The 22763-nt window shown below is 41.4% G+C and overlaps 1 protein-coding gene across 8 annotated transcripts in view; it reads left to right on the top strand.

Annotated features, from left to right (window-relative positions):
- Window positions 1-22763, top strand: part of KIF13A (kinesin family member 13A) — a 213367-nt gene that overhangs the window by 152291 nt on the left and 38313 nt on the right. For all 8 annotated transcript variants that reach the window (XM_058285282.2, XM_058285277.2, XM_058285281.2 and 5 more), the window contains exons 10-19: window positions 155-266; window positions 651-863; window positions 3243-3353; window positions 5200-5334; window positions 7482-7612; window positions 10435-10521; window positions 10624-10790; window positions 16446-16659; window positions 20939-21101; window positions 22268-22408. In XM_058285282.2, the coding sequence (XP_058141265.1) occupies window positions 155-266; window positions 651-863; window positions 3243-3353; window positions 5200-5334; window positions 7482-7612; window positions 10435-10521; window positions 10624-10790; window positions 16446-16659; window positions 20939-21101; window positions 22268-22408 (1474 nt within the window). The remainder of the gene's footprint in view (window positions 1-154; window positions 267-650; window positions 864-3242; window positions 3354-5199; window positions 5335-7481; window positions 7613-10434; window positions 10522-10623; window positions 10791-16445; window positions 16660-20938; window positions 21102-22267; window positions 22409-22763) is intronic.

The following is a 22763-nucleotide window of genomic DNA, read 5'->3' as shown; positions in this document are numbered from 1 at the left end:
TTTTATTTTGTCATCTTCTTGTCCAGTTAATTTAGCCTTGATGGTATCATTTTGAGGGCTTTATTATTCTGCATGTTTTATACTTATTACCTAGAAGGATTATTGTTTTATGAGAATAACCATTCCCTAAAACTGTTTTTTTTCCTCTTTGCAGGTCCCTTACAACCTTGGGGTTGGTTATATCATCACTGGCTGACCAGGCAGCTGGCAAGGGTAAAAATAAATTTGTGCCTTATCGAGATTCAGTCCTCACTTGGCTTCTTAAGGTAAGGCATTGTTTTAGTGTTCTTTTGCAACTCCAAGTGGGCTATTTCAGATGCGGCAGTGGAAAGGCGTGTGCAATGCTAACTGAACACACAAAGAACTCTTGTGACAACAGTTATCTTAATTCCTAGGAATGTAGAATGAAAATACTTTCCATTGCTTTTTATTCCCTAATAATGCTCTTGGACAGGCTTTACTCATTGCTGTGAATGCAGAGAGGCTACTTTGCATCTCGTCATAATGTTATTTGTGAAATGTAAACCCATTTCCGTGTAACGTGCTCCTCCTGGAGAGTACTGTCATCCGGGCGTGCATTTTGCTTGCATCATGCGTGTTGGGTGTGGAATGGGCCTTGTTTGCTAAATGCTGTGTGGAATCCTTGGCAGGACAATTTGGGGGGCAACAGCCAGACCTCCATGATAGCCACCATTAGCCCAGCAGCAGACAACTACGAGGAGACCCTGTCCACGCTGAGGTACGCGGACCGCGCCAAAAGGATCGTTAACCACGCTGTCGTCAACGAGGATCCCAACGCCAGGGTCATCCGGGAGCTGCGGGAGGAAGTGGAAAAGCTCAGGGAGCAGCTCTCACAGGCCGAGGTAATCGCCGAGCGCCAAGGGGGCTGTTCTGATCATTTATTAGCATCGTAGACTGTATTTCCACGGCACTTTGCGCTTTCCAGAGAAGCTGGTCGCGTACCTTTCACTAGTGTGATCAAGGACAAGTAAGCATGGACTAATCCAGAAATCTCTTTTCATTTTTTCATTTATATCAGCTCCGGGCAGGAAACAGAGTCAGTAATTTTGCCTTTTTACTATTTGCTTGCTTGTCTTTCCCTTCTTCCAGGTTATGGGCTCCTAAAGTATAGGAAGCCAATTTTTATTAATTTTTCATCCTTAACTCCTAGTACAACATTTGATATTAGAAAGCACTTAGTACAATGCCTTGTACGTAGTAAGGGCTCCATAAATGTTGCTTTTTTCTTTTTTTCTAGGAGGTACCAGGGATTGAACCCAGGGCCTCATACGTGCAAAGCAGGGACTCAACCCCTGAGCTGCACTCGCGCCCCTATTTTTATTATTAGTTAGTACATCAGGTATGATTTTGTTCTTGATGATGATGCCAACAAAGGTGGCAAAATACCTCAGATTCAAAATATCAATAAACTTTTAAAGAATCGTGATCCTGAGAGAAAAAAGTATAATCATTCTGGAATTTATTTATAGATTATCTGGTTACCTCCTCTTGTTTCTGAATCTGCATTTCTACCACAATCGTATCATCTAGGCCAGATAGTAGAGCAATACCTGGCTGAAGGAAAGAGAAGAGGAGTCACAGCAGATTCCCCTAGAATTGTCATGTGTGTCTCTCTCATCCCAGCCCTCAGTATCACTGTCTGGTTCTGTTAATCCCACAAGGCTTCCTCAGTGAGCCTCTAGACCTTCAGCACTCCAGCCCCTTGTCCAAGCACCACCATCTTTCTTTTTCATATGGAAGAAACTATATCACTGACATGGAGACAGTGGCCACGGGAGTTGCTGAAGGCAGGGAGAGGGAAGAAGAGGTGTGGTATGGGGGCATTTGCAGGACTTGGAGTTGTCCTGAATGATATTTCAGGGACAGATGCAGGACATTAAATATCCTGCCATAACCCACTGAATGGAGTAGGGGAGAGTGTAAACTATGGTGTAAACTATAATCCATGCAGTGCAGTGGTACTCCAAAATGTGCTCATCAAATGCAGTGAGTGTGCCACAGTGATGAAAGAGGTTGTTGATGTGGGAGGAGTGGGGTGGGGAGTGGAGTATATGGGGACTTCTTATATTTTTTAATGTAATAAATTTGTGTGATCTATGTATCTTTAAAAAAGAAAAGATTTTTTTAAAAAGCACGTTGTTACCAAGTAAAGACAAAAACTTTTTAAGCTGCACATGTTTGTATTCAGTTTCATAGATATTCCCACTGACTTAACTTAGAGGGAAAACACCACCATTTTAACCAGGTGTCCCCTTTCCAAGTGAATAATAAAACATGCTATATTTATTACCATCAATAGAGACATATAGCTATAAAGGGCCCAGTTTTAATTCTTCAAATAAATGAGAACCCACTTTCCTGGTAGGTTAGTGTAACTAGAATGCATTTATTAGTAATATGTGCTGATCTCGTCTTACTGAAAAAGAACGCTGCTTAAATGTTTTTCTCTACTTTTTCATTTTGAAGATGCACTTCAGAATCTTTTAGGTTTTTACCTGGGAAATTCATCTATGATGGATAAAATTACTCTGTAATGATTTGTATCATTTCAGTCCAGGGCACTGGTATTTCTTTTTTTTTTAAAAAAAGATTTATTTATTTATTTGTTTGTTTATTTCTCTCCCCTTCCCCCCAACCCGCTGCCCCGGTTGTCTATTCTTCTGTGTCTATTTGCTGTGTCGTCTTCTTTGTCCGCTTCTGTTGTTGTCAGCGACACGGGAATCTGTGTTTCTTTTTGTTGTGTCATCTTGCTGCGTCAGTTCTCCCTGTGGGCAGTGCCATTCTTAGGCAGGCTGCGCTTTCTTTCGCGCTGGGCAGCTCTCCTTAAGGGGCGCACTCCTTGCGCGTGGGGCTCCCCTATGCGGGGAACACCCCTGCGTGGCATGGCACTCCTTGCGTGCATCAGCACAGCACGTGGGCTAGCTCCACACGCGTCAAGGAGGCCCGGGGTTTGAACCACAGACCTCCCATGTGGTAGACGGACGCCCTAACCACTGGGCCAAGTCCGCTTCCCTGGTATTTCTTTTTCTCCCTTAAACAGGACAACCACATATTTTTGCATTCCATTTGATTAAGACAGGGCTAAAACCCACCCAACGCTGTGTGACTCGATTGCTTCCAACAGACTATTGGTAACTGCTTAAGAAAGAACAATAAATGATTGTATTGTACATAATGGTGGAAAAATTTGAGCATCAGATATCTTTGTTTTCACTTTAAAGGCTATGAAGGCCCCTGAACTGAAGGAGAAGCTTGAAGAATCTGAAAAGCTGATAAAAGAACTAACAGTGACTTGGGAAGAGAAGCTGAGGAAAACGGAAGAAATTGCACAGGTAGCTTGATAGTATAGACCTAAAGTACTGCAGGTTTTTTTCCATTTGCTGTTTTTTTTTTTTGCATAGCCATTTGTCATCCTCAAAAAGTCTTGTAAGGGCCTCTTTCTGCTGAACGAAGACTATAAAGATCAGTTTCAACACTGATTTCTTGTCTTTTATCAACCTACAGCTAGTCAATATACTTGCTGGAAGTATTGGAGAGCAAACGTTTGAGCATGCCATGGTTTTAGGAAATGTCTTTAAATTTTCCTGCTCTTCACATTTAAACAGAAATCACATGGCAAAGCTTAAGGCTATCTAGTTGGCAGGGAATATATAACATTATAGTACTACCATAATTTTTCCAATATATTTGATTTTTGGGTTTGTTAGAAAGCACTGTATAGGTGTTACTTGAGATAAAATTTAAAGCAAGGACTAATTTGGGGTTTGTATATGCAAGTGTATTATGTATCTTTAGACCATGCATTTCATGGACATTTTAATCTCTTTGACCACTTGGAAATATTTGATATTCCCAACCAAGTAGCTTAAAAGCAGTAACTGGAACCTAGTCCAGGCTTCTGCTTTTATGTTTCTTGGGGATATGCTCCCCTCCAACTCTCTCGCTTACTTTATGCTTCCCCAGAGCACTTATCACCATTGGAAGTTCTATATATATTCTCATCTGCTTTTATCATGGCCTGTCTCCTCTCACTAGAAAATAAATTTTCATAAAGGAAGGGACATTGTTTTGTTCCCTGCTCTATTTCCAGCCCTAGATCACTGATTAGGACATTGTAGGTGCTAATAAAAATTTCTTTAATAAATGAATGAATAAATCCCAGATGCCCTGTCATTTGGGCCCATCCTGACTCTCCAGCCCAAATCTCCCAGTGCTTTCCCACATTTACTAAAGGTTATCGGCATCTGATGTCGTCCAGTGTGTCCAGCATCTTTCCTGCGCTTTCCTGTGCCCTGCCTTTAGAATGCCCTGCCCTTATCTTGCTGTACCCCCATTTCTCCCTTTTGAAATGCTTATAGTTCAAGAACCAGCTCAGTTGTATTCTTTACTGAAGCCATTACTGGTTCTCACTTTTTTCCTTTTTATAATTGAGCTGAAAATCATATACCATAAAATTGACCATTTTAAAACAAGCATTTCAGTAGAATTTAGTCCATTCCCAATGTTGTAAAATCACCGCCACTATCTAGTTCCAAAACATTTTCATCAACCCAAAATAAAAACCCCATACCCATTAATCCCGTTGCTGTCCAGCCTTTCTCCCCTCCCCCAGCCCCTGGCAACCCCCGGCCTGCATTCTGTCTCTGTGCATTTACCTATTTTGGACATTTCACTTAAATAGAATTGTATAATATGTGCCCTTTTATGTCTGGCTTCTTCCACTTAGCATAAAGTTGTCGAGGTTCATCCACTCTGTAGCATGAATCAGTGCTTTATTCTTTCGTATGGCCAAATAATATACCTTTGCATGGCTATACCACATTTTGTTTATCCAGTCATTTGAGATGGACCATATTTTGGCGCTTTCCTGATCTCTTAACCCATCACGATCTCCCTCCTTTGAAGCCCTCATCGCTTTGTGTCTCTCCGGTGGACAATGCCCTCCTCCTTTGCATTTTAGTTGTCTGGGTCTTATCCTCTCTTCCAGACTCCAAGTCCTTAGGGCTTCTGGTTCTCTCCATGCCCCTATGACGATGGCACAAGGCCTCCCACGTCGGAGGCTCTCAGTAAACTTTGGTTGAGCTTCATAGAATGTGCAGTTTTATTGGCATCATCCCCAGCAACTTTTCATGGATTGTGAGTAGAGCAGCAAACAGAGTTCCTTGCTTTTGTCCACAGGAGAGGCAACGGCAACTTGAAAGTATGGGGATTTCCCTCGAGACGTCTGGCATCAAGGTGGGAGATGACAAGTGCTATTTAGTCAACCTAAATGCAGACCCTGCTCTCAATGAACTCCTTGTTTACTATTTAAAGGTAAGAGAGTAAGTAAGTGGACAGTTGAAAATCCTGATCCATTCATGTGCAATTCCCAAATGACTCTTTTGCTTTTATAGTTCATTTGGCCCTCATTGATAGTAGGAGGACTAATGAACAGTTGGGTCAGAATTAAGAATGAAAAACAGCTAATTCCCATTATGCTGGGGCTCTGCAGTTGGGGCTGATTTCTTGTGTGTGTATCACAGGGGTATGAATGGGCCTCTGGGGTGACCAGGTGATCCCTGCTGTTGAAGAGGCCTCAGGTGGGAAGTGGCAAGGACTCTGAGAAGCTCCAGGTTCAGCTACAAGGATTCTAAAAAGCTCTGGAGAGTCTCAGTTAGGCTTCCAGATCATTCTAAGGAGATCACCGTATCAGCATAGGCCTACAGCAGGCCCTTGGGCTGGTTTGGAGAGCAGAGCTTCCTCTGGGTCTCTCCTTCTAAACCTGCATCCGGAGAAAATAACCACTGATCCTATGAGCACCCTTCAAGCCTGGCCTTGAAGAGGAGGTCTGATTTGGGGCATTTTCAGGTTTTGCCACTGACCAATCCCACCCTGGGTAGCTTATTGCAGCAATTCTTAAACGTTCTGGCTTTTGGGACCTATTTACACTCCTAAAATTATCAAAGACCCCACAGAACTTTTGTTTTTGCAAGTTTCATCTATCTATATTTACTCTATTGAATTAGTAAAGCTGAGAAGTACTTAAAATATAGAAATATACTAACATACAGCTTGGTAGTCTTCAGAGCAATGACATTGCACATCAGGTAGCCTCTGCAAAACCCAACTGTACACTGGTGAACAACTGTAAGTGCAAAGGAAAATAAGATCTCATTGTTTTTATTAAAGTTAGTTTGAGACCCCTGGAGTTCTTGGACCACACTATCAGACCTTCTGGCTTATTGATAAAGCGAGAAACAAGACATCTCTTTGACGTAGGGTATTTGAATAACACCAATGCACTCCAGCTTACAGAGGACACTCAGCTGACAATAGGAGCATTTTTATCTTAAACACACACACGCATACAATTTCTGAGTCACAGTATGTAAATAACTATCAAGGATTGGGGTTTTAGGGTGCTCAAAGACATGTTTATATACTCTGTCCAAAACCCTAAATCTCTAAATGCAAAGGTATTATCCATTAGATAGGCAGTTTGTTAAGGATGCTGATCTGCCTAGTGAAAATACAAAACACAATAGAGAATAAACTAGAAATGAAGGAAGGTGCCTCAGTCTTCTATCATCCTTTTTATTCTACTTTTTCCAGAGGTATAAATATGATTCAAATAGTCCTTACTTACTGACAGTTCACTAAAGGACTTCAGATGTGTTTATGTAGGAAATGATCAGAGTAAGAAATTCTTTCTGAAATACAATGATTTTGAAAGACAATGCTTCACATTTCTCTGTTGAGTATGGGTGTATTATTAACATATTGATAAAATTGTAGAGGAATTGAAAAAATAGAGGTGGATAAGTCATGGAGTAACTCACAAATAGTTAAAGTCTGAAATTTGAGGTACTTAAAATCATACTAATTTGTATGTTGTATAAAACTCACCAGGTTCAATACTCTGTCAAATAGTGGTATTAAAATTTCGGCTACTTTTAACAATTTTGAAAGTTACATATTGTAAAATACATCTTTCCACAAAACTGCTTTTAGTGGTTCTTGAATTTGTATAGTACAATTGCTGATTTCAAAGCACTTTCACTGTTACCTCAGGCAATCCTTAAAAGCATCCTGTCAAATAGATCAAATACATCATTTTATAAAAAAAATAAACAGGCTTAGAAAGAGAAATGGCTTGTCTACAGTCACACAAAGAATAGTTGAGTCAAAATTGGAACTGAAGGCATTCTGCTGTCGAGTCTAATTTTCTTATAGTTTAAAATAATCTCTAATCACTGTTGATCAAGGTTTGCTTTTCGTTTGGTTTGGGTTTTTTTGCTGGTGGTGATATTTAACAATTTTGTGAATTTAATATACTAAGATAAGCTTTTGACTTATAGTGCCTCAATTATCTAGCATCTCCTGTCTGATTGACTTAATATTGTTATATGTTGTTTGGTTATTGATTGTGATCCATTTTGTCGAGTTACCTGCATGTTTTTTCTTTAATGATGTATTCCTAGGATCATACCAGAGTGGGTGCAGATACATCTCAGGATATACAGCTCTTTGGTATAGGAATTCAGCCTGAGCACTGTGAGATCGATATTGCCTCTGATGGGGACGTTTCTCTTACTCCAAAAGAAAATGCAAGGTAAGGAAAGTAAATGGCTACTTAACATGCTTTGTGTGCTCTATTTTCAGGAGAGGACTGCCCCATTCTGTTTGTTTGCCTCAGTTATGTCAAAGTTAAGGTTAGGCTGGATCCTCGGGGGATTTGTTTTCTAGTAGCCGAGTGGTGTAACAACTATTTAAGAACACGGGCTTTGCGATCAGTCTGGTTGTGCCTTGACTGGCTGTGTGATCTGAATAAGATACTTCTTTATCTGAATTCCAGATTCCTCATGTACAGAATGGATGCTTACCATAAAACATACGAATCCCTTGGCTCAGTGTCCGACACCTATTGAATAAAATTGTTATTTAGTGTAATTTATTGTGTAAAAAGCAGTTAGTCATAACTCCACTCGTATGAAAAATTCATTTTGCAGGCTAAGTAATATAAAAATGTGAAAATTGACAGGATAATATACTTGCTTTTTAAAATTTCTATTAAATGATGCCTGGAATTATTTTATAATCAGGTATAAAGTTTAAATGAAGTCCTATAAAATATTCATTAACATACAGAGCGATTCAGAACATTGTTTTTACAAGGAAGATATTACATTCATTTCAAACTTTTCTGATAATATAGGCCATATAAATTCTAAGTGATGAAAAACTGAAACTAACATTAACAGCATCCGTGATTCATGAAATTTTGTAAGTCTTGTGTTATAGTGATGTCATTGTTATTTAATGGTGAAATGATACTTTTCCTTGATTTTCATTTATTCTAAGTTCAAGTCGTCTTTAGCTGTACACTGCACCCTCCAATATTAGAAGCTCTGGATTTTTCTTCATATTCTTTCCTAACCCTAGACATTAAGATGATTTTAGTCAGAACATTTTTTTTCCATACCCAGCGCCAATTCCTTGTCTTTTTTACTTTTCTTCCTTTTCCACACCACCCCATCTCCTCTTGCTGGAGTGCCAGAGTGGCTATTCCCTTTGCCTCACGCATAATTCCACTGTGAAGCAGAAATCACTGAGCTCCCTAATGGGCAACAGCAGTCGAAGTAAAGGTTCCTGCCTTCCTGGTTAGGGAATTTCCCATAGAGGTACTACCTAGCTTCAGTTCCCTCTAGGACAGCATCAACTCATTGTTTCCTTCTCTTTTCCCATATCAATCCAGGCCATATCCTAGGCTCTCTGGAGTCATCTACCAACTCATCAGGAATCTACTTGTAAGGAGAGAGTCCATAAAGAGATTTTTTGAGGGGATAGGGAATGGCTGCATACCGTATAATGTTTACTAGTAGATTACATCTCCAAAATAATGGAAGTATATTCATTGGTTGATTCATTCATTTGGTATGCTTTGAACCAGGCTCTGTGCTAGGAATGCCTGCTGGAGGAGAATGTGTGGAATATATAGATAAAACAGTTATTATACATTGCAATAAGTGCTCTTTCTAAAGTGATCTTTACAACTTGCAAATCTGATCACTTTCTAAGTGTCAGGGATTTGCAAGGGGTGAGTACTAAGACTGGAGGTAGGGAGCTTAAGTAGGATATGAAGATATTGTTATTGAAACACAAAGCAAGTGATAGTAGAGGTGAAAAAAATTTATTTGAGAATTATTTAAGAGTCAGCAAGGTTTGGTGATGTGATTGGGGACAGGAAAGGGACTCAATTAGTAAAGAAAAGGGTGGAGTCAGCAATGAATACACGTTTCTGTCTTGGAAGACTAGGTAAGCAGTGCTGCTCCTACACCAAAATAAGGAATGTAAGTGGAGCAGCTGATGTGGAGGATGGTAGGTAATTAGTGGTATATCAGTTTCCTAAGGGCTGCCAAGCAAATTACCATGAACTAGGTCGCTTCAAACAGCAGAAATCTCTTCTCTCAGTTCTGTAGATTAGAAGTGGGAAATCAGGGTGTCGTCAGGACCTTGCACCCGCCGAAGCCTGGCGGGGAGGATCCTTTCTTGCCCTGGCAGCTTCCGGTCGCCCCCGCTGTTCCTCGGCTTGGGGCAGTGTCGCTCCAATCTCCATTTTCACATCTTCCCTCTGTGTCTGTGTCCAAACCTTCGTTTCCTTGCAAGGACACCAGCCACAATTAAGGCCCACCCTAAACCAGTGTTATCCTGCCTTTATGTATTAGTTGGAATATTTCTATGAAGAGAAAGTTCCTCCTGTTACCTCTTTGGCTACCAGAGCTATTTATTTTATTTTATTTTTTTATTAGAGTTTGTGGGTTTACAAAACAATGACACATAAAATACAGGATTCCTGGGGAGCAGATATAGCTTGGTGGTCGAGTGCCTGCCTCCCATGTACAAGGTCCCACGTTTAATCCCCGGTACCTCCTAAAAAAGTAAAAAGTAAAAAACAAGGAAAGAAAATACAGGATTTCCATGCATCACCCCACCAACACCTTGTATTGGTGTGGAACATTTGTCACTGTTGATGATAGGACTTTTTAAAAAATAATTGTACTTTTCAAAAATAGTATTTACCTTTGTTACAATTGACGTGTAAGATTATTAAAATAGTTCTGTCATCCATTGTTTACATTAGGTGTATGTTTTCCCATATAACACCCCATTATTAACACCTGGTATGAGTCTGCTGTATCTGTCTTAATTCATGAAAGAACATTCCTCTCCTGGTGCCACTAACTATAGTCCATCGTCCACAGTGGGGTCCACGGGGTGGTACAGCTCGAGGTTCTCTCTTTTCATTTCTGTTCTGGTGTGTACACATCCTCCAGTTGCCTCCTTGAGCCACGGTCATCTCCACAGTCCAGCGGGGCCGAGGGCCGGGGTTTCGCGCCTTGCCGTCCACCTGAGAGCTTCCCTCTCTCCCCTCAGGTCCTGTGTCAACGGCAGCCCTGTGTGCAGCACCACCCCGCTGTGGCACGGCGACCGAATCCTGTGGGGAAATAACCACTTCTTTAGGTAACATCTTCGCGTTCACCGATATGTTCATACACATTTTCCCTGTCACCTGTGGAAGTGTAAAACTAGCTGATTTTTCTCTAATGGTGAAAAACCTCACAGAATTAATTTGCCTAAGAGGAAACGGCGAGATTGGTTGAAGGACTTTGAGAAAGAAACGGGCCCCCCGGAGCACGACCTGGATGCAGCCAGCGAAGCGTCCTCAGAACCGGACTACAATTACGAGTTTGCGCAGATGGAGGTCATCATGAAAACGCTCAACAGCAACGGTGAGCTGCCACCTCCGGGCTCCGCTGTCGTGGGCCGCTCCTCATCGCGGGTCCTTCACCGAGGGATAAGTGTGTCTAAAGTTAAAGTGTCGTTTGAAACGTCGACACACAGAATCCCTGATTCCTTTAAAGTGCCGTTGATGAGGGACTGAAAGGATTCCAGGGCATGGTTTGTTCCCTCAGGTACAAACAGCCAGCGATGCCCCCTCTTTGAGACCCCTTGTTCCCAAGCCAGCTGTGGTCACCTCCCCACGGTCCTTGAGTCCTGAGAGCTTGTGACAGGGTTGGTCATCAAATTTCCCACCACTCATCCTGTCATTTCTAAATCCTGCAGCCTGAAAATCCCCAAGGAAGTATGAATCCAGGAATTTGAAATAGAGTCTAATTGAGGGGTAAAGGTTATGATATTTTATTATAATTTTGATTGAAAATTAAGGAGACTTAAACCCAACTAACTTTGACAAAAATCATAGTAAAAGTGGAACACTTTACAGGCTCTTTGCTTGGCTTACACTCCAGCCTGTCTTGAATCTTTCAGGAAGAGATTCTCCTTAAAGCATTCCTTCTAGACCCCTCTGTCCAGAAGGTTTCTGATGTTTGCTTTAGAGTTCTTACTCTCCATGTTTGAAAGTCAGTGTTCCTTTAGCTCTTCTTTCTTGCTCTATACTCACACGTGCACTCAGTAAAATACATACCATATTCTTTCCTTGTTTGCTGTTTTATAAATCCACCCCTTCCTTTTCTCCAAATTCCTAATTCTCAGGTACCAACAGCAGGACAGGAAGGTTTCCATGTTACCAGACACTAGACAACATCTATGGGACTTAAAACTCTTTTGCAAAGATCAAGTTGAGGCTACATTCAGGGACACCAGGGAAATGCCAGTTCATTTCTGGACTTGGTCCAACCTCATTTTCCCATTTATCTGCTCTTTGGGTAGAAAAAAGTTTGGTAATGTCTTCAAATGCCATTATGGTTGTGTACTAAGATGAGCTACTGGGCTTTTGACACTGCAGTGCAGAATAGACAGTAGCTAGAAATCAAGCTTCAGTCTTCTCTGCTCCTTGCCCACCAAGTTCCTGAAAGACATTCCAAACTGATGTTCAGACATCAGAATCACATGAAAGCATCATTTATCAACATGCCTGAGCAAGTTCTCCTGCAGAACTTGCAGGATTTATTGGGATTTATTGGGATTTATTGGGAGCCTGAGTTGGGGCCTTTTGTGACAGGATGTGGCAGAAGGGTGTAGGCTTCCAGCCCAGGTGCAGAACACTGACTTGGAGAGAGCTGATTTCTTTAGAGGAAGGTAGAGCATTCTAGTGTCTCTAACCTCTTGATCCTGCAGGGCATCCAGATGGTATTGATTTGATCACCTATCCGTCCCAGATCACTTATTTCTAATTTTATCCCACAGCTACCTTCTTAACAGATATTTTTACACTCCCGGAAAACCAATCGGTATTTAGTATTCGTTAATTCCTCTTAGTCAAACCACTTAGGGTTGTCAGTCTCCAGGGTCATAGTAGTAACATGAGTTACCCATTCCTAATCCAGATTAGGGCTGATTGTGTCTCCCTGAGCCCGAGCCCACAGAGCCGCGCAGGCCGCGCGCTGAAACGCTCGAGGCCAGGGGGTGCTCACTGCGCTCACCTCTCCTGCCAGGTGGCTTCCCGGTCGTAAGCCTGGCTGCCTGGTGGTCGTCCCCTTGGTGGTCCTATCTGAAGATTCTCTTCCCTCTCGTGTGGTTTCAGACGAAGCTCCTCCACAAACGCTGGGAGAAAGGTTCTTCCTGGTTTGGCCTTAGCGCGGAGGGAGCTTGGCTGGATTTTGGCCGGGCTGGTGATTGATGCTTACGCTGCAGGCTTTGGCAGAGTCTAACTAACGCGATGGGGAAGAAGCTGAAGCTTCCTGCCTGATAAAGCTCCTCTGTGTTCTTGATTGAGAAACGTTCCTTTTCAATCGTGACCCCCCCTGTCCTCCAACTCCTTTACCACCCCAGGGTTCCAACGCTAATAGCTACCGATTCCCTCTGCATCCGATAGCACTGAAAAGTGTTATTGGGATTACTGCTCCTATTACTAAGAGCTTTATGGCCATTAAGAGCCCAGCAGCACAGGGCAGTGGTCCTTGCAGGTACATATCCATATCTTATCCCAGTAATAGATTGGAATAATGTGTTTTTATTTATTTAGCTGGCTAATTTGTTTAGTTTTTAGAGCAGTTGTAGATTCACAGAAAAATCAAGCAAAAAGTCGAGAGTTCCCATATAACCCCACAAACACACACAGTTTTCCCTATTAATAACATTTTGCATTTAACGTGGTACTTTTTTTAAAATTGATGAATCAGTATTATTGAAATTATATCATTAACTAAAGTCCATAGCTTACATTAGGGATCACTGTTTGTGTTGTACTTGTTCTGTGGGTTTTAAATTTTTTTATTGTGGTAGCACATAAAATTTCCCATTTTAACCACTTTGAAGTATACAATTCAGTGGTATTAATTACATTTACAATATAGTTTTGAGTCTCTAGAGTGAATAGTGATCTAAAACCCAATTCATTTAAATTAAAAAAGAAGATAACCTAGTGTCTATTGACAAAATTCCTTCTTCCTGAGGCTTAAAATAGAAATCAGACACTCCTCTATTTTCACAGTGTTAAAGGTAGCTCTAAAGTAAAGAGCAAGGAAGGGGCTGGCTAAGTGCCATCAAACCAGCTTATTCTATCTGGGATTAAAAAAAGGGGGGGGGGGGTTTGTTTTACTTTCCCTGAATTCAGTTCTTAGAGCATTTTGGTGTGGATTAATTCTAATTCTCTTTCTCACATACATTCCCTCTCACTACACCATCTTCTCTTTGCCATTCTTAGAACAGATTGGTTTAATTGAACTCCTTTCCTAGGTACCAAATAATGCATAAACTAATGAGATTAAGAAAGCGCTGCACCCAAATTTAAATGTAATCCCTTCTCTTTTACTAAAATATCACCTCGTTAAAATCCTGGACATAGGTGCCAGGCTCACAGAATTTTAAAATGGTTTACTCAAAAGGAGGAAGGTTATGGGAGGTGGGGAAAAAAACTGCATGTAATCCCCTAATATTTGATTGGCTGTTTGAGAATGGGCTCAAATGGTTTTTGGATTTTGTCCTGTATGTATCAGAAAGTCAGTTTAGTTGTCTTGCTAATTAGAATGTCCTCCTATTTTAAAATATGCTGTTTAGTCATGAAAGCTTGAAACTGGTTCATCCATTTGAAAAGAATATGCTATCAAATATATCTAAGAGAAGGATATTTCCAGACTTTTATTGGGATCAGGTAAAACAAAAATCCAGCCTCTGTAGCTCCACCAGGGCTATGAGTGGTGAGGGCAGACAAGGAAGTCCCCCTTGGGCAGAGCTTCAAGGCTGTGCTGTGGGGAGGTGCAGGAGAGGAGCACCCTGAGTTGCGCTCTCTTCCGTATCTGCTGTTATTTTGTGGCCACTGCCAAAGGGTGGTGAGCAGAGAGGGTGCTACGTCGTCAGAGAGGGTGCTACGTCGTGGCAGCTACCAAGGCACTATAAAGAAACCTCAGTCACACTGTCTCTGTGGCACACAACCTGGGAGTCAAATCCCCAACGGTTGTTTCCCAGTGTCCTCTCTCTGGAAAAGGTTCATAAATCCTAAATTAGAGTCCTTGAAAATAACACTTTCTATAAATAGAAATGGATGGTGAGGACTTGGTCCTTTCTTTTTTTAAGCCTAAACAGAGAAAGAAATATGTAACCCTTTGGGATTTTTTTTTTTTTAATTCTGAGACAACTTTTGTTCTCTAGCCCTTTCATTAAAAATTTCTTCAGACTCCCTCAGAAAAGTTCACCATACTTCTCATATTTTCTTCAGAAGCCATAGGGCTATGCCAGGAATTCTCGTGCTTTAGAATACATAGTATGTTACTCTATAGAAAATGTCTTACCCACCCACAGTCTGCCTTTGTGTAGAGTTGTGTTTGTTTTGGTTTGGTTTTTTTCTGAGTTCATTTTATATCAGCTTTTCAAGTGATTTATTTTAGGGACTCTGAAGAAAACTATTCTGCCTCTTTCATAAAATACCAAATTTTAGAATTTTGTAACAGCAAAGAACAGTAATTATTTTAGGTATCTATTCTTTAATAGAGTATATAATTCTGGGCAGAACATTGAGGATAAGAAAACTACATCAATTTATTACCATGCTAATGCCCTACCCCAGCCAGTTAGCTCTGGTCTCAGTTGAAAACCTGGCTCTCTCATTTATTAGGTACAGGTCCTCAGTAAACCTTAATTTCCTCATCTATAAAATGGGGTGGCAGCCATCCTTAGGTTTGTTGCAAGGCTTTTGTGAGATCGTGCATGTAACGAGTATATTTACCTCTACCTGACACAGAGTCAGTAGCTAGTAGAATTATTGTTGCCATTGTGGTTGTCATTTTTATTAAACTACTTACCTGTATTGTGCCCATCTCATGATATTTTACATTACTTCCTACTTTTTGTGTTGTATTATTTAACTTTTTAAAAAACTAAACTGCTATCTTTTTCTCTTGTTTGCGTTTTAAAAATCAGCACAGTTTATATATGTGTGTTTCACAAATTGATAGGATCTTTCAGAACAGTCAGTCAATAGCCATCATCAGGTGATATAAAAACTCCTCTTGAGTCATTTTAATTTCCCACTTCTCTTCTGGAAATTAAACTGAGTGCCAGTGTGTGGGAATACACCCCAAATAGCACTGAGTAGCAGGCAATGACAAGGAAGAAATTATATCCCAGTCTAGACTGAGACGTAATTCCCTTCAGGTCCCGTGTACTTCAAGGAAATACTCAGTGATGATTTTCCTATTCTATCATCCAGATAGTCTAACATACTCCTTCCCTAGAGTCAGCTCATGTGGGGATGTCTTTGTGCATCCAACTCGTTGGTAACTACTGAGCTAACCTCCTGCTCCAGTCCCACCTATGCCATCACACCCACAAGTCATCGTAGTGACCCCTTTGAGCAGAATGTATTGGTATTTCTAGACTGTTTCAGCCGTGTGTAAGGTGGTGAAGTCTGATCAGTACCAACTAGACCTCAGAAGCAGCCTTTCGTTCTTTTGGCTAGTGAATTGCTTTCTTAGATATTAATACCTGAAACTTGACCAGATTATGTACTCAAATCAATATTTTGAAACATATGTTATGATATGCAAGTTTCTTCCCACGTTAAAAAAATGTATGGGTAATAAGATTTGTGGTGAAAATCAGAACTATAAGAAAAACACTTGGTCATATACCAAAACTAAAGCTAAATGGGCATAGACATTGATTACAAAGATTACCTCTTGCATGGCTCTGTCTCTGGAGTTGTCCTTGACCTCAGGAAGCTTTTCTTCTCTGATCCCATCCTCTTCGCTTCTCCCCCACCCTCTCTGCTTGAGTAGATGAATGATCTGTCTAAACACTAGGATGAGCTCATCAGACTGAAGAAAGTAGATCGTGGACCTGGAGAGTGTTCACACAGGGGCTTCCTCTAGCGGGTCCCCTCGGGCCTCTCAGAGAAAGCCTTTCCGAGGGCTGCAATCCCGAGGACGCGATGCGCCTTGCCTGGAGAAGCACTGACCCACACCTCGCCTTGTCTCTTGGCTTCCCAGACCCTGTTCAAAATGTGGTTCAGGTCCTAGAGAAGCAATACCTAGAAGAGAAGAGGAGTGCCCTTGAAGAGCAGCGGCTCATGTACGAGCGGGAACTGGAGCAACTCCGCCAGCAGCTGTCCCCCGAGAGACAACCCCCGAGCAGCGGCCCCGACCGCCTGGCCTACAGCGGCCAGACGGCCCAGCAGACGGTGACCCAGTGGGCAGAGGAGAGGTAAGAGGGCACCGGCCACCAGGCCAAGGCTCGAGGGCCATGGGACTTGGAGGAGCGGCTGCCGAGGCAGCCAAGAGCAGGACAAACCTGGCAAAGAAGGACCGTTTTCACCCCCATTTCTGGATTGTGAGGCAGCCGTGGGGCTTTTCCTTTCAACGATGTTGCCCATCCTGTGTGGCTACTGTGGTGTTAGGTGTTAAAGATTCTCCGCTCCCTCACCCCTCAGAAGAGTGGTGCCAAGTTAGACAGCTTAACTGCTGGGTATCCACATAGAGGAGGTTTGAATACCTCTTCAGCACAGGAGCATCATTTTTCCTGATTTTTTATTTCTCTTACTTTTGATTCTGTTTATTTTTCCCACAAACCATCCTGTTTCTATTTAAATACAACCCCAGCATAGAGAAATCTCATAAACATGAATTTTCCAAATTTAGACTTTAAAAAATTTGCCTCAGAACTCTCCAGTGGGAGAATAGTAATACTATTAACAGGATAATAAATTATTGCATTACTTTTATTGTGTTCTTGCCACATTCCAGGCTTGGTGCTAATTTTATTATGCCATAGCAACTATTATTCCTGTTTTATAGAAAAATCAGGTCAAGAAACCTGCCTCGATCACTCACCTAGTAAATGGAAAGGTGGGTTTGAACTCAGGTCTGTCTACAGGGCCACAAATAACCCATGTGCCGTCTATATTATTATATATCTAACAATAATATAGATATTATTATATATCTAACAATAATAAAAGTTGTCACTGGCATTTCTAGAGCATTTAACACGTGCCAGACCTTAAGCGTCTTACGTAGATTCACCTGACCTTCACAACTACTACTAATTTTACCATTTTCACCCCCATTTTGCACATGAGGAAACTGAGGCTGCAAGATTAAATAACTTATCCAGGGTCATTTAGCTGGTAGGGTGGGCTAGTGGGATCAAGGCGTGGCAGACTCACATCAGAGCCCTGACTCCATCTACGCCACACCGCATGGCTTTCCCTCGACCCTGGAGGAGAAAGGGTGCCGAGCATCGGGAGCTCTAACATCCATCAGAAGGGCTGTTGTCTAGGAGCGGATGTGGCGCAAGTGGTTGAGCACCTGCTTCCCACATCAGAAGTCCTGGGTTTGGTTCCCGGTGCCTCCTATAAACAAACCGTAAAAGGCTTGTTGTCTGTTTTTGGTTATAAATTGAGAGAAAAGAGCCAGTTCCATTTCCCACATGAGCTACCTGTTCATCTTCTGGATACCGAAATCTGAAGACTTACCATACTTATAATGTGTTGTTCTTTTATTTTACTGTGCCTGGGAAAAACAGACAAAAGTTATCATGTGGTGAATTTTCTAAAGAACTGCCTTTTCCACATTTATTATTAGCTGGTGGCTTTCTTCTAAGCTACAGCTAGTTGAAGATATTTTTTAAGATGTAATAGTACTCACTGGTATTCTTTCTAGTTATTGACGAAAGTAAAAGACAAAAACTAAGTATCCAATAGAGAAGATCAATTGCTTTAAATTATAGTGCTTTTCAATTAAATGTTAAAACCTGTTTTTCACTTTATTTCCATATTGATTATTTGAGGGGCTCACATTTTTAAAAAGGATCAGAGTAGTAAGAGCTGTTTTGAGAATGTCATTCAAAGAGATAGGAATGGTTTCAGTATTGATTCATCAGGCTTTTTCTGGATAAAATTAAGATGTCACTAATGGTGAATGGTTATTTTAAAAGCCAGGACTTTATCTCAGTAAATTGTTGGGTTGTGAAATATTGAAGGACTTGTACCTAAGTAAATGTTGAAAAGTTGAGAATCAATTGTATTTAAGAGCTTTTGAGAATTTCAAAGAAAGCTAGAAATAAAGCTCATTCTCTCTGTGCACTTAGAGTGTAGAACAGGTGTAAATAAATGAAAAATTAAATCGTGATAGTAAATTAACCCTTTAGTACAACCATAGGAAGTATTGCGATTATATAGCAGTTTTTTTGTTGTCTATCTCCTCCACTGGAAAATAAGTTCCAGGGGACAGGGAATTAGTTTCATTCACTGAAATATCCTCAGTGCCTAGAACAATGTCATCACATAGTAGGTGCTTTGTAAATATTACTGCATGAGTTTACTGAAGCTAATGATTGCCAACCACAACACTGTGGTTGCTTAGAGGAAGCTGAGGCCCCTTCTGCAGGAACTTCCTGGAGAAGGAAGGATTTCAACTGAGGTTGAAGGGTGAGGTTTGGATGAGCAGAGGGAACATAAGGGCACGTTTTGGATGGGCGGATTGGCCTAAACAAGCATGATGCAGTGGAAAAGGGTAAGACGTGTTTGGGGGATTGCAAGAGATCTCTTTTGTTTAGTCTAGAAGGTGATTTATAGAGGAATAGGGAGAATTAAATCCAAAACTATTGCACGTGTGGGAGGTCTACAGCCTTTGTGTGGGATTTACCTGCAGAAGAAGAAAAGCCCCTGCAAGGTTTTGAGCCAGGGTACGGCCTGAGCAAGGCCATGGTTCACAAGGAATACCTTGATCACGTGGAGGAGGAGACTGAGCGCCACGGGATCACTGGAAGGTTGTTAGGAGGGGCCTAGGAACAAGGGCATAAGGACATGAATCAGGAGTAATGAGAGAGAGAGAGATTAGGAGACTCTTCAAAGGAAGTATCGGTGAGGCTTTTTAATAACTGTGGTGAAAAAAAGAAAAGGCAGCACTGGCTGAAAGAATTCAGATCTGCATGACTGAAAACATGATATATAATTTAGGAAAATAAGGAAGGCACCATCAGTGCATGCTACATTTTAGGTCATCGTACTAGTATGTTTACAGTGCATCTCCTGTGTCATTTCTAAGGCCATGAAAAAGGAGTGGAGAGTTTGGTGTTCCAAGCTCATCATTTTCCAAGGATGTAAGGACAGGAGGTGTGTAAATGGTAGAAGAGAGAAGCTCTATGATACATTAGAGCAATCTGCTAGACTGGGTTACCTATGGACCCAGCAGTGCTATTTTCTTTCATTCAGTGGGTGTTCATTGATGATCCTATGATGGGCCATGCAGTTGGCTAAGAGCTAGGTGTACTGGCAAGCAAGAAAGGCATGGCCCTGCCCCACGCAAGCTTACATTGATCAAATAGCTAGACAAGTGCAAGAACAATTATAAATATGAGTAAATACTACTGAGACAGAAGACATATAGAGCTGGAAGAACATGTAATAAGGTTTGACCCAGACAGGGTTTTAAAGAAGCTTTTAGCAGGAAACAGTGTTTCACAGAGTTGAAAAAGAATCTCTGCTGCCACAGAAGTGCCACTTCACGCCTTTTTATAAATGAAGAACTTATATGAAACACTTTGATCTCTAACTGCAACTCTTTTCCCATTGCCCAGCCCCTTCCCCTAAGTACACAAAAGTCATAATCATTATTTCTTCTTCCCAAAAATTTGCTTTATTTATTTGCTTTGCATCATCACATCAAAATCCATTTAGTTTTGGGAAGCAGATGTGGCTCAAGCAATTGGGCTTCTGCCACCACAGGGGCGGTCCTGGGTTCGGTTTCCAGTACCTCCTTGGAATAGGTGAGCTGGGCAGCCATGGCAAGCTGATGCAACAAGATGAAGCAACAAAAGAGACACAAAGAGGAAAGGCAATGAGAGACGCAACAAACCAGGGAGCTGAGGTGGCTCAGGTGATTGGGCACCTGTCTTCTACATGGGAGGTCCTGGGTTTGGTTCTTGGTGTCTCCTAAAGAGAAAATGAGCGGACACAGCATATAGCAAATGGACACTGAGAGCAAACAGCAACTGCAAACAGCAGGGGGGGGGTGATAAATAAATAAAATCTTTTTTAAAAAATCTAGTCAGTTTTATGAAATGTTATATAATTCAAACCATGGTTTTCAGTTAAGTCATTCTACTTTTAGTTAAGCCAATCAGTGCTACATAACAATAGCCCACAAATCACTGATGAAGTGGATGGAAGGACAGGAATAAGAAGTGGTCTAGTAAACATTCGATCCCTGGTACCTCCTAGAAACAAAACAAACAAATGAAAAAACCAACTCTATTGGGGAATGGATATGATGTAGCTCAGTGGTTGAGCACCTGCTTCCCACATACAAGGTCCTGGGTTCAATCCCTGGTACCTCAAAAAAAGAAAAGAAAAGACAAAAGATGAGAAATATTGCCTGAAAGGAGTTTTCTACCATTTTGTAATAATTCAACTCACTTAGAAACAGGATAGCTGTTCTCTTTTCTGTTAGATTTTCTCATTTCCTTCTCTGCTGCTCCACAGGGATGAACTCTTCCGACAAAGCTTGGCAAAACTGCGAGAGCAGCTAGTTAAAGCTAATACCTTGGTGAGGGAAGCAAACTTCTTAGCTGAGGAAATGAGCAAACTCACTGATTACCAAGTGACTCTTCAGATCCCTGCTGCAAACCTCAGTGCCAACAGAAAGGTAAGATACATTCTTAAAGGAAACCAGAGCAAAAGGTATATGTTAGACAAAGGGGTGCTGATGTAAAATATCAGAAATCTGTTGGCTTTTATAAAAGGTATTTATTTGGGGTAAAAACTCACAAGGCTCTAAAGAGTCCAACTCAAGGTTTCTTCCTTACCAAATTCTGTTGCGACATGTTGAAGCAAGATGGCAGGTGATCTCTGTGAGGGTTCAGCTTCCTCTTCCCTCTTCGGGCTCCATGAGTCCAGCTTCCCATGTACCAGGTCCCAGGTTCAATCCTGGTACAGCCTTTAAAAAGAATTTACAGGGAAGTGGACTTGACCCAGTGGTTTAGGGCGTCCGTCTACCACATGGGAGGTCCGCGGTTCAAACCCCGGGCCTCCTTGACCCGTGTGGAGCTGGCCTATGCATAGTGCTGATGTGTGCAAGGAGTGCCCTGCCACGCAGGGGTGTCCCCCGCGTAGGGGAGCCCCACGCACAAGGAGTGCGCCCCGTAAGGAGAGCCGCCCAGCGCGAAAGAAAGTGCAGCCTGCCCAGGAGTGGCGCCGCACACATGGAAAGCTGACGTAGCAAGATGACGCAACAAAAAGAAAAGCAGATCCCGCGTGCCGCGGATAGGGATTGAAGCAGTCACAGAAGAACACACAGCGAATGCACACAGAGAGCAGACAACTGGGGGGGGGCAGGGAAGGGGAGAGAAATAAATAAAAAATAAAAATAAAAAGAATTTACATACTTGATGTACAAGAAGGCTTACCATAATGGCCTTTTTAAGAGCAAACAGTTGAAACAGCCATGATGTAGAACGAATAGGATGATGGTCGAATGTGTTGTAAACCCATATGATGGAATGGTTTGTAGCCATTAAAAATCAGGTTTATGAAGACTATTTAATGACATAAGAATATGATCATATTATAAAAACTGGAGGGAAGATTGGGATATGAAATTATATTCGTGTTTGGTCTTGATTGTGATAAAAATAAAAAGTGTGTCCATGGGTGTGCATAGAAGATGGAAAGTAAACCAGAGTATTTCCTAGGTAGAATATTCTCTCCTTTAGCATAGATTTATGTATTTTTCAAACTTACATAATAGTATATATTGCTTTAACACGCCAAAAAAGAATTCTAACAAAGACTTTTTTTCTCATTATTATGCAGAGAGGAGCAATAGTGAGTGAGCCGGCTATTCAAGTACGAAGGAAAGGAAAGAGCACCCAAACTTGGACCATCGAGAAGCTGGAGAATAAATTAATTGATATGAGAGACCTTTATCAAGAATGGAAGGAGAAAGTTCCTGAGGTAAATGACACAAAATGTAAAGATTTGGTTATGTTCAAAGTAGAGAAAACAAGTGATTTAACCAACAGAAAACAAACACACAGAGAGGCTGCCAAAGAAGATTTGTAGTGATTCTGTGGTCATTTATATTTGGAAGATAAAGTAAAAGTGATCTTGAAAAGGCATGCCAAGTTGAATCAGTAAAGTACCGTGTGATCCCCACGCACATGGTAGCTAAATGAAGAGACTTATAACATATTCTTATTTGGATGCATTTTTACCACATTCCAAGCAAAATGAAAGAGAATAAAGTAAATTTTTTCACTGTTTTGTGAGTGCTGTGAAAAACCAGCTCGAATGGAACCCGGATGGATTT

The sequence above is a fragment of the Dasypus novemcinctus genome, chromosome 22 (assembly GCF_030445035.2).
Source record: "Dasypus novemcinctus isolate mDasNov1 chromosome 22, mDasNov1.1.hap2, whole genome shotgun sequence".
Taxonomy (NCBI): domain Eukaryota; kingdom Metazoa; phylum Chordata; class Mammalia; order Cingulata; family Dasypodidae; genus Dasypus; species Dasypus novemcinctus.
The sequence above is the reverse complement of the archived record's forward strand: the minus strand, read 5'-3'. Positions and strand labels throughout refer to the sequence as shown.